This window comes from Suricata suricatta, chromosome 8 (genome assembly GCF_006229205.1).
Source record: "Suricata suricatta isolate VVHF042 chromosome 8, meerkat_22Aug2017_6uvM2_HiC, whole genome shotgun sequence".
NCBI classification, from domain to species: Eukaryota; Metazoa; Chordata; class Mammalia; order Carnivora; family Herpestidae; genus Suricata; species Suricata suricatta.
Window position 1 is genome coordinate 3,393,022 of NC_043707.1, and position 14,742 is coordinate 3,407,763.

At 52.5% G+C, this 14,742-nt stretch overlaps 1 protein-coding gene across 2 annotated transcripts in view; it reads left to right on the plus strand.

Moving 5' to 3' along the window:
• Window positions 1-10,661, plus strand: part of DNAJA3 (DnaJ heat shock protein family (Hsp40) member A3) — a 28,092-nt gene extending 17,431 nt beyond the window's left edge. Inside the window, exons 8-12 of one of the 2 annotated variants that reach the window (XM_029947900.1) lie at window positions 719-847; window positions 1,396-1,511; window positions 3,079-3,176; window positions 8,682-8,798; window positions 9,443-10,661. In XM_029947900.1, the coding sequence (XP_029803760.1) occupies window positions 719-847; window positions 1,396-1,511; window positions 3,079-3,176; window positions 8,682-8,785 (447 nt within the window). In that variant the 3' untranslated portion in view covers window positions 8,786-8,798; window positions 9,443-10,661. The remainder of the gene's footprint in view (window positions 1-718; window positions 848-1,395; window positions 1,512-3,078; window positions 3,177-8,681; window positions 8,799-9,442) is intronic. The other variant, XM_029947901.1, reaches the window with a different exon arrangement.
• Window positions 10,662-14,742: the final 4,081 nt, after the last annotated feature.

A 14,742-nucleotide genomic window follows, 5' to 3' on the forward strand; every position in this document is an offset into this window, starting at 1 on the left:
GGACCAGAACAGAGAGGGCAAATCACTGCAAGGCAAGAAGTGTCGTTGAGGCCCAGAAAGTCGTGCTTGTGCATCATGATCATTCCAGTGCCACCCGTCTGTCTTGAAGGTAGTTTGTACTGGATGACTATTTGGAGAGTAAACTGTGCCTTTGAGGATGCACTAATCTGTGTTTCCTTATACCTGCCGGTAGAGTAAGACCTCTTTTTTTTTATGTTCAAAAAGTCAATTTTAGGGGCACCTGGGTGATTCAGGCAGTTAAGTGTCTGACTTCGGCTCAGGTCATGATCTTGTGGTTTGTGGGTTCAAGCCCCGCATCAGGTTCTGTGCTGAGAGCCTGGAGCCTGTTTCAGATTCTGTGTCTCTCCCTCTCTCTCTGCCCCACCCTTGTTTGCACTCTTCTCTCTCTGTCTCCAAAATAAACATTAAAAAAAAAATTTTTTTTTAAGTCAATTTTACTTTGTTATTTGTCCAACGGCTTGATACGAGACTGACGCTCTTGCGTTGCTGTGTAGAAATGAATCTGACCCGTATCTCCCAGAGCCTGGGGTTGCGCTCTGCTTTGGCAAAAGTGTACCCTCTCCCTCGATACTGTGCCCTTCAGCGCAGGAGCAGCGCAGCACACGCCGGGCCCAGCGCCCAGGCTGCTGAGATGGGGGGCTGTCGTGTAGTCTCGATTTCTCCGTGCGTAACCACATCTCTCCTGCTTGGACTGTAGGTGCAGAAAAGCCCCGTGTTCCGGAGGGACGGTGCAGACATCCACTCCGACCTCTTTATTTCCATAGCTCAGGCTCTTCTTGGGGGGACAGCCAGAGCACAAGGCCTGTATGAGACAATTAACGTGACGGTAAGAGGCCCCTCGAGGACCTGTTTGCCACTTCTGTCCTTCATTGCTGCTTTCTCTCTCTCTCTCTCTCTCTCTCTCTCTGAACCGGCTGAGAAATGGCTAGAACCTGTGAACGAGCAGCATGTTGGGGACTCAGTGATGAGGTCTGGGGGAGGCAGAGGAAGGTTAGGCCATTCCTTGGGTGTGAATCACAGACTGTAGACCCTGACCAAGGAATCGCCAGTGAAGGCAGGTCCTGGGTTGCATCTATGTCTCTGCTGGCACCTGGGAGCAGCCCAGCACTGTGCCCCTGTGTTGGCTCTGCCCCCTCCCAGGTCACACTCTCCGTGCTCCCTCCCTCCTCCTTGTGGGCTCTGCTGCCCAAACCGCTTGCCCCCACGTGCTTGTCATGGGCTGTGCTCCGGGTGGACCGCAGTTTAGCCAGGTTCCGTGTGGCTTCTACAAACCTGAATGGGAGTTCTTTCTAAGGAGTCCGTCTTTGTGTAGTGAAGTGTTTCCGTTTGAGCCACTGGAGACCAAGGAAAACCACAGCTTTCCTTTCTTTACAGATCCCTCCTGGGATTCAGACAGACCAGAAGATTCGGATGAGTGGGAAAGGTATCCCCCGGATTAACAGCTATGGCTATGGAGATCACTACATTCACATCAAGATAAGAGTTCCAAAGTGCGTGCCCACGTAACCATGGTGAGGTCCGCCCGGTCCCTGCATTTTCCCCACCCAGCAGGACCCAGTTCCGAGGGCTTTTGACCTGCCAGGCCTTCCGCCGAGCCAGACTGCCTGGCCCGTTGTGGTCCCGCTGCTGTGAGCGCTGGGGCTCTGCGGGTTGTTTCTTCCTCACAGTAAGGTGTGCAGGTGTGTCCTGCCCGAGTTCTCCATCTGCACAGTGGGCATCATTAAAAAAGTAGACCTTATTGGTTGCTGGAAAATTGACTAATACATAAGGAATGCTGGCCATAGCTGCTGTTGTTGGTTTTATCATTACTGCTCTCAGGGCACTGGGGGTCCGGTGGGAGAGACCAATCTGTCACTGGATCGTGGGGCATGATGTCTGTGTCCTTTGGGAGAAAGGTTTGAGTGGAGTTCTCTGGCGTCCCGGACAGGCATGGCTGATTCCACTGGGGAGGGGGAAGCTTTCTGGCACTCCTTTGTAAAAAAATTTTTATTTTAGGTTTATTTATATTTGAGACACATAGAGAGGTAGAGCACAAGTGGGGGAGGGACAGAGAGACCAGGAGACACAGAATCGGAAGCAGGCTCCATCCAGCCTCTGAGCTGTCAGCACACAGCCCGATGTGGGGCTCAAACCCACAAACTGTGAGATCATGACCTGAGCTGAAGTCAGACATTTAACTGACTGAGCCACCCGGGCGCCCCTGGCACTCCTTTTTTAATTAAAAAAATTTTATTTTGAGAGAGAGAATGAGGAGTGGAGGGGCAGAAAAAGGGGGACAGAGGATCTGAAATGGGCTTGCACCGACAGCACAGAGCCCAACATGGGGCTCGAACCCATGAACTGTGAGATCAGTGACTTGAACTGAAGTTGGACGCTTAACCTACAGAGCCACCCAGGGATTCCATGGCGCTGCTTTTAATGAGTTAACTTTCTACTATAACACTTATAAGTGCCCCTACCCCTTTGCTTTTTAAAGTAGACCATATAGTAACGTGGTAGGTGTTTAAAAACAACTTAAGGTATTTTAGGAAGTTTTCTTTCTTTGTTTTTTTATTTTTTTAATCACAGCGCCTGGGTGGCTCAGTGGTTAACCATCCAACTCTTGATTTTGGCTCAGATCATGATCTCATGGTTCATGAGACTGAGCCCCTTGTCGGGCTCTGTGCTAACAGTATGGGATTCTCTCTCTCTCTCTCTCTCCCTCTCTCTCTCTCTCTGTCCTTCTGTACATGCATGCACATATGCACCCTCTCAAAATAAATCCACTTAAAAATTTTTAAAATTGTATTATCAAAGTGTCATTGACATACAGTGTTGTATTAGTTTCAGGTGTACGGCATAATGATTCAACGGTTTGGTGCGTTATGCAGCGCTCGCCGTGATCAGTGTGATTCAGGCTTTCTTTATTGAAGCTTTGAGGGTGTGGCTCTTAGGTTCAGGGTGGGTGCCCCTGCCTTGTTGGGTCCCCATGTTTTCCACATGCTCATGTCGAAACTGAGCCCAGCCCATCATTTAAAGGGCTGTCCAGACGAAACACTCACTGTGTTTGGTGCACAGGAGACTGACGAGCCGGCAGCAGAGCCTGATGCTGAGCTACGCCGAGGATGAAACTGACGTGGAGGGGACGGTGAACGGCGTCACCAGTACAAGCACGGGTAAGGCGGCGACACGGGGCAGGCCTCTCAGTCCTTGGAGGTTGCACGGTTCAGGAGCACGTCGGGGTCTGCCCTTGCGGGGAGCATGACAGAGGGGCGCTGGGAGCTGGGAGCAGCCTCGCGCTGGCCGCTCTAACCCGCCCCGTGGGTGCGGAGGCCAGAGAGCGCCGGCTCGCCTCCTGTCGGGGCAGCGTGTGTCAGCAAGAGCTGTTCTGAGTTCTATCCGTGGTTCTGCCACTCGGCCTGTGACCTTGGGCACATCCCCTTGTAAATGCTGCATTTACCCCGAGCTCAGATGTCAGGCCCTATCTGTAGAGTATTTTTAAATATTAGCTATTTGATAGCAAAATGATGGCCGAAGCACCTCTTCCAGTGGGAAGCAGGGGCCCTGCAGAGGAGATGCTGGTCCTTTGCTGGTGGGGACTCCGGCCAAGGTCAGGGCGGGCTGCGTAGTGAACTGGCCTCAGCAACACAGGTTTCCTCTTCGTTAATATCATTCTGCTTGGGTGGGTCCTGGATGTCCCTCCCGTGTCCTCAGAGCCTGGACAGCAGCAGAGAGCGTGTGGTCACTTGGAACAGGCGATGGCAGCTCGGGGTGGGTTCCCATCGAGAGGGAGGGCCTGGTTTTGGAGCCCAGGGCTGGAGGTCCCAGCGGCAACTGCCTTTGCATGGACTTTGCTGGGCTCCTTTGGCGTCCAGGGGCCAAGTTGTCTGTGACAAAGCAGCCACCACAAAGCCTTTCTGGAGCCTGACCAAACATGGAATGGTTTGGTCCCTAGGTTTTTCTCACATTCTCGTTATAGCCCGCGCGCACTGACAAGTGGGAAAGCTGTTCCACGTAGTTGCGCTACTCTAGCCTCTTCCTGAATTGCAGACGTTCCGAGTCACCTGGCATGGGACATCTTCCTTCTCTCCCACTTACAGGGGCGCTTGAGGCCTGCCCTGTGAGCCCTGGGTGATGACGTGGGCCTTGTGCACTGTACTAGAACGTCGGTGTTTTTTAAAACTCTTTTCTGGTGGTTTGAATTGAGGGTTGATCATACATTCAGCTTAGGAGTGTCCTTTGAGCCCTTGACTTCCGTGGCTTCCTGTCCTTGGAGCTAGTTGGCTCTGCCCTCGTTCAGCCTGGATTTGTTGGGAACCTCCTGTGCGCCAGAGGCTTTGCAGTTTTGTTGAGTATAGTTTAATTTTGATGCATGCATTGAGTGCATTTCGGAAAAGTTGTTTGTAAAGAGCAGTAGGTTTGGCAAATTATTTTTTCCCTACTCACTTTCATTGTCATTTCAGAGTTGTGTTCTAGTGGGAAATTTGGCTCCCAGACATAATTTTTTTTAACGTATTTATTTTTGAAAGAGAGCGAGCAAGCACAGGGGAGGGGCAGAGAGAGGAAGAGACCTAGAATCCGAAGCAGGCTCCAGGATCTGATGCATCAGCACAGAGCCCGGCACGGGGCTCGAACTCAGAAACTGCCAGATCATGACCTGAGCCAAAGTCAGACGCATAACCCACTGACCACCCAGGCATCTCGGACATAATTTTTTAAATAGCATTTAAGAATCTTAGAATTGTCTTCAAAGAATGCCGCCCGGACGTGGTTAAATTTCATTATACTGTGAAGACAGTTACTTTTGCCATCTGTGTGTGAACGTACACAGTGTTTATAATTCCCATTTCCTGACACTTCACTAACAGTGAGTCATATTTATTTAAGCAGAGTCTGAATCTCTTATTTCACCCATTTAACAAAACTTAAACTGATGTTGTGTTAGAAGCAGTTATGTTCAGGTATCATTACTTTGTGGGATAAAATGTCACTCAGATCACTTTTTTAATAGCCTCCAAATACTTGTGGGTCAGGGAGCCCTCAGAACCTGACAAGAGCCATCAGGTACAAACTGATTCCTGGCGTCTGTGCCTTCATTAGGGGAAAGGGCACCTGAAGGGCGTTTGGAATAGATATAATTAATAGGAAACTGACCCAAAGTGTTTGGGGGATTTAATATCCCTTCTTGCTTATTTCTGGTCCCTAATACAGCTGGTGAAAACCTTAACAGCTGATCCTTGCTGCTTCTCCAGTCTGTGAATCAGAAAGTCCAGAAAGACACCATGTGCTTAGGGACTCTTAGGGCTGAGCAAAACGATGCAGGGAGTCAGGAAACCGTTACTGCGACTCTGAGTTAATGACGGTGTGGCTCATGGTTTGTGTTTCTGGGTCCTCATTAACTCTTGGTGACAGCACACACATACATTTACCTAGAAGTATAGAAACCCGTTCTGAGCTCCTTGGGAATCCGTCCTGCCGTTTCCCCTCCGTGACACAGTTGGCAGTGGTGACCTTTACATGGGGTGGTGGCAGGAGGAAGAGGAAGGAAAAGACAAAATTTTGGCAGAATGAGAGGCGCTTTGCTGGCTCAGGGAGTCAGGCTGGGGTATAGGCCTGCCCCTCCCGCTGCGGGGCAGCCCGGTCCTCAGGAGTCAGATCCCGGAGTCCTCTCGGCCTCTGTCTCTTCAAACATACTTCGCTGTAGCATTGGTTACCTGCTAAGAAGTGACGCGTAGAGAGAGCCCTGCCCTCATCCAGCTTATAGATAGGAGAAGGCAGCAAGCATTGACCCCAGGTACGTGCTGGACCCTTCTCATAACAGTGGAATTTGTACCGATGGAAAAACGTTTTGGCCCAAAAAGGTGGCCCATGTTCTGGGGCTGAGTGCCACTCCTCCCCTGGGGTCGCCGCGGGAACAGCCATCAGGCGGCTCTCACTTGGAATCCCTGCCTGGGAAGCTGGTGTGATTCTCCTTCCAAGCCCCCGGCACCCGGCTGGTTCACAGGAAATGTCGGTTGAGTTTATTTGAATTCGTCGCCCTCACCGTTGGCTGAGAGACACTCTGAGGGATGGGAGTCCGAGCTCTTCTCAGGAAGGAAGGCCCCCTGGGTCGGGTGAGCAGCCCCTCGGGCTGGGGCCACCTTGTGGAGGTGGAGACTAGAAATGGTCGTGTAGTGCCCACTCAGCTTTATTCTAAAGGCACAAGTCACATACCAGCTGTATTTAAAGAACTTGGGAAGCAAAGCACCCTTGTTCGTATCCTGTCCTGAGAACAGAAGGCACCTGAGTGGCCAGGACATCTGTAAGGACCCGTCCCTCTTCCTGCCCCCAGCCTGAAAAGCCGTGTGTTTATAGACTTCACCATCTATGTGCGTAGTTTATTTCTGACATTTGGTTCAGAATTTTAAATTTAGTGCTTATAGCCTTTGATGTCCCTGCCAGTAAACCTGACTCCTGAAGGAGTCCTTTTATTCAAATTCAAAATAGAGATAAGACCGAGCTCCTGGTGGTAGGACGTGGTCTCGGTGTGTTTGTGTTTTGTTGTTTTATTTTGTTGTTGTGAATCATTAACCTGTTAACTGGGTAATTATTCCGGGGCCTTTGGCTCAAATACCTGTGGCTGTGGGGCATCACTGTTTCCCACCTTCCAGCAGAGTTGGGGGAGGGTGATATTAGTCTGAGTGTTTCTGTGCCCTGTTGTGACTGGTAGTTGACAGCTTGGGTTCAGATGTCAGACAAGGCAAGGCCCCGCTCTGCTGTTAGGAGCTGTAAGGGCTTCGGCAAATTGCTTCAGCTCTCCAGCCCTCAGCCTTACCGTCTGTAAGTTGGAATCAATAGCAGCCCGTATTTCATAGGGTTCTTACAGGGTTAAATGAGATCATGTAGGTAAAGCGTCTGACACGGTACTTGGTGCGTGTTAAAAGCTCCGCCAGCTGTAACTCACATGACGCGTACACACACACGCGTGCATACGCGCGCGCGCACACACACACACACACACACACACACACACAGGTCTGCCATCCCCAGAGCAAGGACGCGATGAAATTCAGTCAGTACTTGCCTCTCCTGTGTCCCAGGAGGTCCAGAAGTGATGGGAAACTTTTGGTTTACGGGTACTTTGTGTGAGGAGGCTCTTTGTTACTTAAGCCATCACGTCAGAACGGGGGATGTGGAGGACTAAGGGAAGGCACAATGGCCTTGCACCCTGTGGCGGCGGGCACCTCTCAAGGGGGACTGCTGTGCTGGCTGTGCAGAGCCCGGGTCCTCCATTGGGGAGCCCTGGGAGTCGGGGATCACCCAGCCACCTCGACTCTGGTGATAGCTCAGGCCTTGGTTGGCACGTCCTTGTTTGTGGCCACTGCTCTGTCTGAAGACATTTCTGAGCTCTGAGAGCATGCCAGGTCCACGGGACTGCCCCGGGGGCTATACCCAGGGTGACCCCACCCACCCTGCTCGAGGCCTGGTGCCCACAGCTTTGGGCCTCTCACTGATGAAGGCATCTTTTTTTTTTAATTTTTAAAAAATGTTTATTTGTTTTTGAGCGAGACAGAGTGCAAGCAGGAGAGGAGTAGAGAGAGGGAGACACACAATCCCAAGTAGGCTCCAGGCTCTGAGCTGTCAGCACAGAGCCCAGTGTGGGACTTGAACCCACAAACCGCGAGATCATGACCTGAGCTGAAGTTGGATGCTTCACTGAACCACCCAGATGCCCCTCACTGATGATGGCACCTTAGACTGAGATCTTGGGAACCGCAACCCTCTTTTTACTGTGCTACGCACTTGGCACGCACGGCCTGGCCTAATAGAAACGCACCCTGTGACCTCCAATGCTGAGAACACTAACTCATGGCTGAAGCGGATCTTGAAAAGGACAAATTTATGCAGCAGGGTTGACCTCTCTAGTCTCAGCTTTGGGCCCTGAAGAAATGGCCAAGCAGCTTCCCTTTTCCTGGAGCATTTAGGGTCAGTGTGCCCTTGATGGGGAGTTTGCCCAGTGACTTAGGGTGCACCACGGCTCTTGTTACAGCGAAGTGCACGTGTTGTGGGATTCCACGAGGCAGAGAGGAGTGCTCTCCCTGGGCATCGCAGAGACGCTGGGTGCGCACAGACAGACTGTGTCAGACCCGGTCAGCTGGGCTTGGCATGTGTTCTTTGCCTGTTGAGAGTCAGCGGTGTGGTTGCTAAGAGCTTGGGCCCTGGCCCTGAATACTTGGCCACCATCTACTGGCTCTGAGACCTTGGGCAGTCTATCTCATCTCTCTGTGCATTTTGGTTTAGCTGTTGTTGTTTTGGTTTTTAATCTGTGAAATTTGTGTGTAAAGGATTGACTGAGCTCCTGTGGGCTCTGCATGGTCTGACCTGGAAGGCATATGGCAGTTGTTACGGTTCTTTAGATGGAGTTAGCTGGTCATTGTCCTGTCTTGTTTCCCTGTTGTGGATCAGTGACTCGGGGAGCAGTTGGGGTACACTAAAGCACTGAGTGGCCCTTTTGCTCCAGTCATCTAACAGGCAGGGCCACCCTGGCCAACCTGGGAGCTGCCCCCTCCCCTCTCGGGGTGGCACTTGGTGGCTTCTTGAATGGCACGTCCCCGGGAGCCAGGTGTGGGTAGGCCGGGCCAGGGATGGGACTCCTGGAGGTGGCGCCCTTGACCCTAGTTCTTTCTGCTGTTTGTGCCCAGGTGGCAGGACCATGGATAGCTCCGCAGGAGGCAAGGCTAGGCCTGAGGCTGGGGAGGACAAGGAGGGATTCCTTTCCAAACTTAAGAAAATGTTTACCTCCTGATATCCCAGCCGAGGTAGGAAAACCCTGAGGTTTCTTCCCCCTTTGTTTCCCTCTGTGAACTAATCCCTGTTTCCCTCACCTTAACCAAGAGCATACCCCCATCTCCCCACTCCCAGTCCTGGAAGAGGTGCCAGTCTAGGTGTGTGTGTTTGGCTCCACTCAGAGCCAGGCCTCCCGGCCTGAGGAGAGGCCCACATCCAGGCAGGGTGGCGGCGTCAGGTGGCAGTGCTGGGTGGAACGAGACCGAGGCGGCTGGCCTTCTGCTGTGTCCACTTCCTGGAGAGGTTGCACCAGGGGGGCCGCCTCACAGCCCTCCTTCCACCAGCCTCCAGGGGGTATCCCACAGTGGTGGGAACCAGGCTACCCACGGTCACAGAGGGCGAGTCACAGCAGAGCCAGGCCTAGAACTCAGACCCTCCCCCCCAACCTCCTGTCGGGTCATCTACCCTGTCTGGGAGGCACAGAGCCACATAAATCTCGGGGAATGCCGGTCACGCTCGCTCACTGTGGTGTCTCGGGACTCGGCTCTTCTCTTGTTCTGGTCCCTGGTGGCTGGGAGTTCTGGTGCAGCTCCTTCCCAGGGATGACAGAAGCTCACCCGCGGGGCATCTTCCTCCTGCAGCGCTAGTGAAACGTAACCCTTGTGTCTTGGCTCAGGAAAACGGTCCACTGGGAACTAGGCCAGGAACAGCAGCCCCTCCTTGTGCCAGGGCCCCGGAAGGATCCGGAACAGCAACACCGCGCCCCTGCCGGCAGAGGCCCTGGACCACCTTGGTAACGGCAAAATCACGTGACAACAAACCTCTCCATGGACTGGTCACAGGGGACAGCCCCTGGGCAGTAGGGCGTGGCGCCCATAAGGGATGCTAGAAGTTTCCCTTCCATGGGTAGGTAACTTGGCCTCTTCCAGCTCAGGCAAAGTAAAACAACTGGATGTTTCTTGCAGAGCTAAAACCCTGATTTGGAATCAAAAGTGGTGGAGATATTAGTTAAAGAATTAAAGGCCATGCTTACAGCTTAAAAATGAAGCCTTAAGCTGCACAGAGTCATGAAGTGATTAATTTCCCTCTCAGCAAACCTCCGCGAGGTTCTGGAATGAGTCTTTCCTGCCAGGTTGTCTTTTTGAGGAACCTGGGGCTTGCACGCCTCACAGTGTCCTCCCCCCGCTCAGCCAGGATGCCCTGTGCTCTTAGTTGGAGTTTGTTTCGCATCCCAAAGATCCCAGGCAGCTGGAACGTAGGCACCTGGGGAGCCTGGGGGAGGCACGTACCAAGGGGCTCCCTGGAGATGCCATTCCTGACCATGTGGGCTGAGATCTTCATCAGGATGGACGGTCCTTTCTTCCACCCTGTGTGGGGTGGCCTCTCGTTTTTGCCTGTTGAGTTCTGTTGTCCTGGGCCAGGCGTGAAGGGGGTTCCTGCCCTTCTGCTCAGCCCCAGCTGGCTGCAGCTCCAGCCCAGGGCCGACCAACAGCCTGCCACCCCGGGGCCCTGCCCCTTTGCCCGCCAGAGGCTTCTCACCACTCAGACTGCTGGCATCTGTTTTCAGAACTGTGTGTAAAGTGCTCAATGCTGAGAACTGTCGTCTGTAGAAATAAATGTTCAGAAAAGGAAAGCACAGTCTGAGAGGTTAAAGGTTTCACGTCCAGCCAGAGTGAAACACGCTGTCCCGTCTTGGCTTGTAGCGCGTGCGGGCTCCACATTCTTCCCGATCCTCCCCCTGGCAAGACAGGCTGATGGAGACTTACGAATGGTTTCCTCTTTGTTTTCCTTCATAATTTACTAAAATAAAGCATCTGTTACTGTGATCTAAGAATGTAAAATGCTTCTGTATCCATGTAAATAAGATTACTGCAAAAAGATATTTAAAGCATAAATTGTGGTCATTTCTTCTTTGAAAGAGTTCAAACCACTTTTCACGGGGGCTCAGCAGTGGGGTTGCTGACGTTCGTCTGTGCGTGGGCCATCCCCCATCCCCGCTGGCCTTCCTGGGGCTGCCCCCGTCCGCGGAGCCGTGCCGGCCCGAGAGCCCACGCGCACTGATGGCCGCACGGGGCTGACGAGTGCGTGGGGCTTGCCATGAGATTGTGCTGATTTAACTGAATTCTCGGCCTGTCACGTTTTCTTTGGGGGCCCACGAGATGTGCATGCGGTGTTGGCCTGCGTAGGCCCCTGCATGTCCCTGTCTTCCTCACTGGATTTTTTCCCCCTCCTCCATTATTTTCAGAGGAATGTTGATTTTTTATTTTTTATTTTTTATTTTTTGCATTAAAGTTTTTGCTCGTTGTAATTTAACTGGTCTGGGCTCGCAGCAGCGGCTGTCCCACAGAAGCCCTGGTGGCTGCACAGCTGGCATGGCCCTGGGCACGTAGCTCAGGCCCATCCCAGGGTTCCGGGATGTGCAGACAATGGCCTGGATGAAGAGGTTGGGGAAGACCTCGTGGGCACAAAGAGGCTCCACGGTGACTTCATGCCAGTGTCAGACGCTGCTCCGTTCGCCAGAAATGGGCCAGTCATGGTCCTAGATCCCAGGTACAGCGCTGGGGACCTGGGCAGTGTCTCGTGACATTGTTAGTTTTCTTCCTGGAGAAGTCCAGCCAAGTCCTATTCATGTCTTTTTTTTTTAATAGTTTATTGTCCAATTGGTTCCCATATAACACCCAGTGCTCTTCCCCACAAGTGCCCTCCTCCATTCATGTCCTGTCTTTTGAAAGCACAAGTCTGGAGGAAGACTTTGAAAGAGGAAAGGGGTTTTCTTGCAGGCGAAGGCAACATTCCTGCTGCCCCAGGATGTCCTTCCCCTGCTGGCCGGAAGGGGGCAGAGTAACACCTGCCCAATCAAGTCCCACTCTAGGCTTCAATTTGGCTTCTTCCCACAGGAGGCTCCCGAGGTGTTTGTCTCCAGAAGACCTTACAGTCTCTGAGTTGAGGCTGGAACATGAGGCGAGACCCTCAGAAATATAAAAAAAAGTAACTCGGCCCCTGAGCCTTTGGGGATTGAGAGGAGTGGGAAGGTAGGTGGGTAGGGAGGATGGATTGGGGAAGGCGTGGTCACCTGTGAGTGACGAAGACCTGGGCACAGGACCTTGGCAGGTCTCTGCTCTGATCTCTTTCTGACCTCAGCCATCCTCCTCCTGAAGCCTTTGGGTGGACTTGAACCTTCCTTGAACTTGAACTTCGGTGGAACTTGAACCACCTTCCCTGTCATGAAACCCCCTTCGAAGACGAGAATCCTCTCCAGTCCCCCAGCTTCTTGGCTACCCTGTGTCCAAGGGCTGCCCCGCTCTCACGCTGCTGCCCTGGGGCCTGTCCCCGAATCAGGTGAACACTCAGAGCTCCTGCAGAAGGCGTGTCTTAGCACTGGGAAGCCTGCTCGTTGTATCTTGTAAGTATTTCTGGGAAGATTGTTAAATAATCTGTATACCCAACACGGGGCTCAGACTCACACCCTGAGATCAGGAGTCACTCGCTCTACTGACTGAGCCAGCCAGGTGCCCCGGATTTCCTAACCAAAAGTTGTGTTTATTTGGCATGATCCTCTTGAAGGGTGACACATGAGCCGGTTGGCAACTTTACATAAAGCTAGCGGGCCCTGACGTGCTTCCCATTCTGCAGAGGTGGTGGCGCGTGGTGGACACTGGCCACCCTGTCCCAAGGGGGTGGCTGTTCTTCAGCTCCACCCAAGGGGGCTGTGTGGGGATTCAGACCCCGTGCTGCCCGATCGTCTGGTGCTTGGTGAGAGAAGCTGGACATCCAGATTCTTCTGTGGAAATTTTATTACCTCAATTAAGTTTTTTAATGTTTATTTTTTTTTAATGTTATTTTTGAGAGACAGAGATGGAGAGGGAGTGAGGGAGAGGTGGAGAGAGAGAGGGAGATACAGAATCTGAAGCGGGCCCCAGGCTCTGAGCTGTCAGCACAGAGTCGGGCGTGGGGCTCCTGGGAGATCATGACCTGAACCGGAGTTGGATTCTTAACCAACTGAGCCACCTAGGTGTCCCAGGTACTATTTTTTTCAGTGGTTTTTTTTTTTTTTTTTGGGGGGGAGACATTTAATTGGACCTTGTGTTTGTTCGGGGAAAGAGAGCAAGCAGGGTAGGGGCAGAGGTGGGGGGAGAGAATCCCACGCTGAGTGTGGAGACTGACTTGGGGCTCAAACTCCCAAACCATGAGATCATGACCTGAGCCAAAACCAAGAGTCAGATGCTTAGCTGACTTAGCTGCCCCACCACAATCCATTTTAGAATATTTTCGTCATCCTGAAGAGAAACCCCACCAATTCCATTAGCAGTCCCTTCCCATTTCCCTGGGTCCCTCAGACCCCGGCAGCCACCAATCAACTTCCCGTCTCTGGGATTCACCTGCGCCGCACATTTCACGTGAATGGGGTCATACAGAATGTGATGGCTTGTTTCGTTCTGGGTTCACGTAATACAGTGTCTCCAGCTTCCGTGTTGCGGCACGGATGGGGACTTACTGCTTTTTATGGCTGAGTGAATTCCATTCTGTGGATAGACCACTTTTGTTTTCCAGTCATTCACTGATAGACATCGGGCTATTTCCAGCATTTGGCTGTTATCAACAATGCTATGAAGTCTCATTTTAAGGTGTTGGCAGCGACTTACATAAGGTACTTGGGAGTCCTCAAGCTCATAGAGACAAAGTAGAGTGGTTCTCATGCAGGCGGCGGGGGGAGGGGGGTTTAGGGGAAATGGGAAGCTAGTTTTTAATGGGGACTGAGTGTCAGTTTGGGAAGACAAAAGAATCCTGGAGAGGGATGGTGGTGAGGGCAGCACAATACTATGAATGTAATTAATGCCACTGAACTATTTACTTAACAGTGACTAAAATGGTAAATTGCATGTATATTTTACCAGTTAAGAAAATGAAAGATGTTGGCAGCTAGCTAATGTGTTTCAGGCACCAAATTTCAGAAAACCAGGCACACGTGGCACCCACCCACGGGGGGACACCTCCCCCAGCTGGTGTCGTGGTGCTAGGAGTCATCTGCTCCGTGCAGTGCTGACCCAGACTCCCCAGAGCTCTGTGAGCCCTGATCCACACATGCTTCCTTCCCGTAGTGACGCACAGGCAGGGCAGGAGCACCCTGGGCCGGGCGAGGCACCTCAACTTCCGTATCCCAGGTGTGGGAAGGGCCAGGTCCTCTCCAGCCACATTTGGGGATTGACCAGAACCAAGGGAAGAGGGTCGACAGGAATGTCTGTTACAGATCAGATGCTTTAAATACTAGACTGTTGTCTTTGAACCCTCTGGCCCCATGTGCACAGCCCCCGTGCTATCAGCGCCTCCACAAGAGTGGGACATTTGTTCCATCTGATGAACCTACTTTGATACATCATTTTTCCCCGAAGTCACATTTCCATGAGGCTTTGCTCTTGGCAACGTACATCCTATTGGTTTGGACAAATCTGTCGTGCAGAGTAGTTTTACTGCCTAAGACCCGGGTTTTGTGTGCAGGGTGGACAGCTCATAGCACATGGAGCATCCTGACTGTTGGGCACAGTTCTGTTTATTTCACTGGTTTTGTGCTGTCCCCACCGAGATCCACTGCTTTGGCCACACTTGGGATGGGGGCAGGGAACAGGCTGAGGGCACTGGAGGCTAGCAGAGTTTGACCGCATGTCTCAGGAGGGGGAGGGTGACCCGGAGGGGTCAGACACGGGGCTTGGCACAAATGATCTCACGGTGTCCTCAGAGCAGCCTGGCCAGGTGGCACTGGGTAAGCAGATTGGCAAGGCTCAGCAGTGTGCCCAGCTCCCGACCCTTTGGGGGAGGTGCACCTGGAACCCGACGTAGGCTTGCTGGTGTGCTCTGCGCCTGGGCACAGTGGACTCCCAGGCGCCGCACTGACCATGGGCCACTCCAGGATCTCACCACGGGGAGTCTCAGCCCCAAGCGGGTGGGATGGGGGACTCGGGCATCACGTAGGGCTGGACA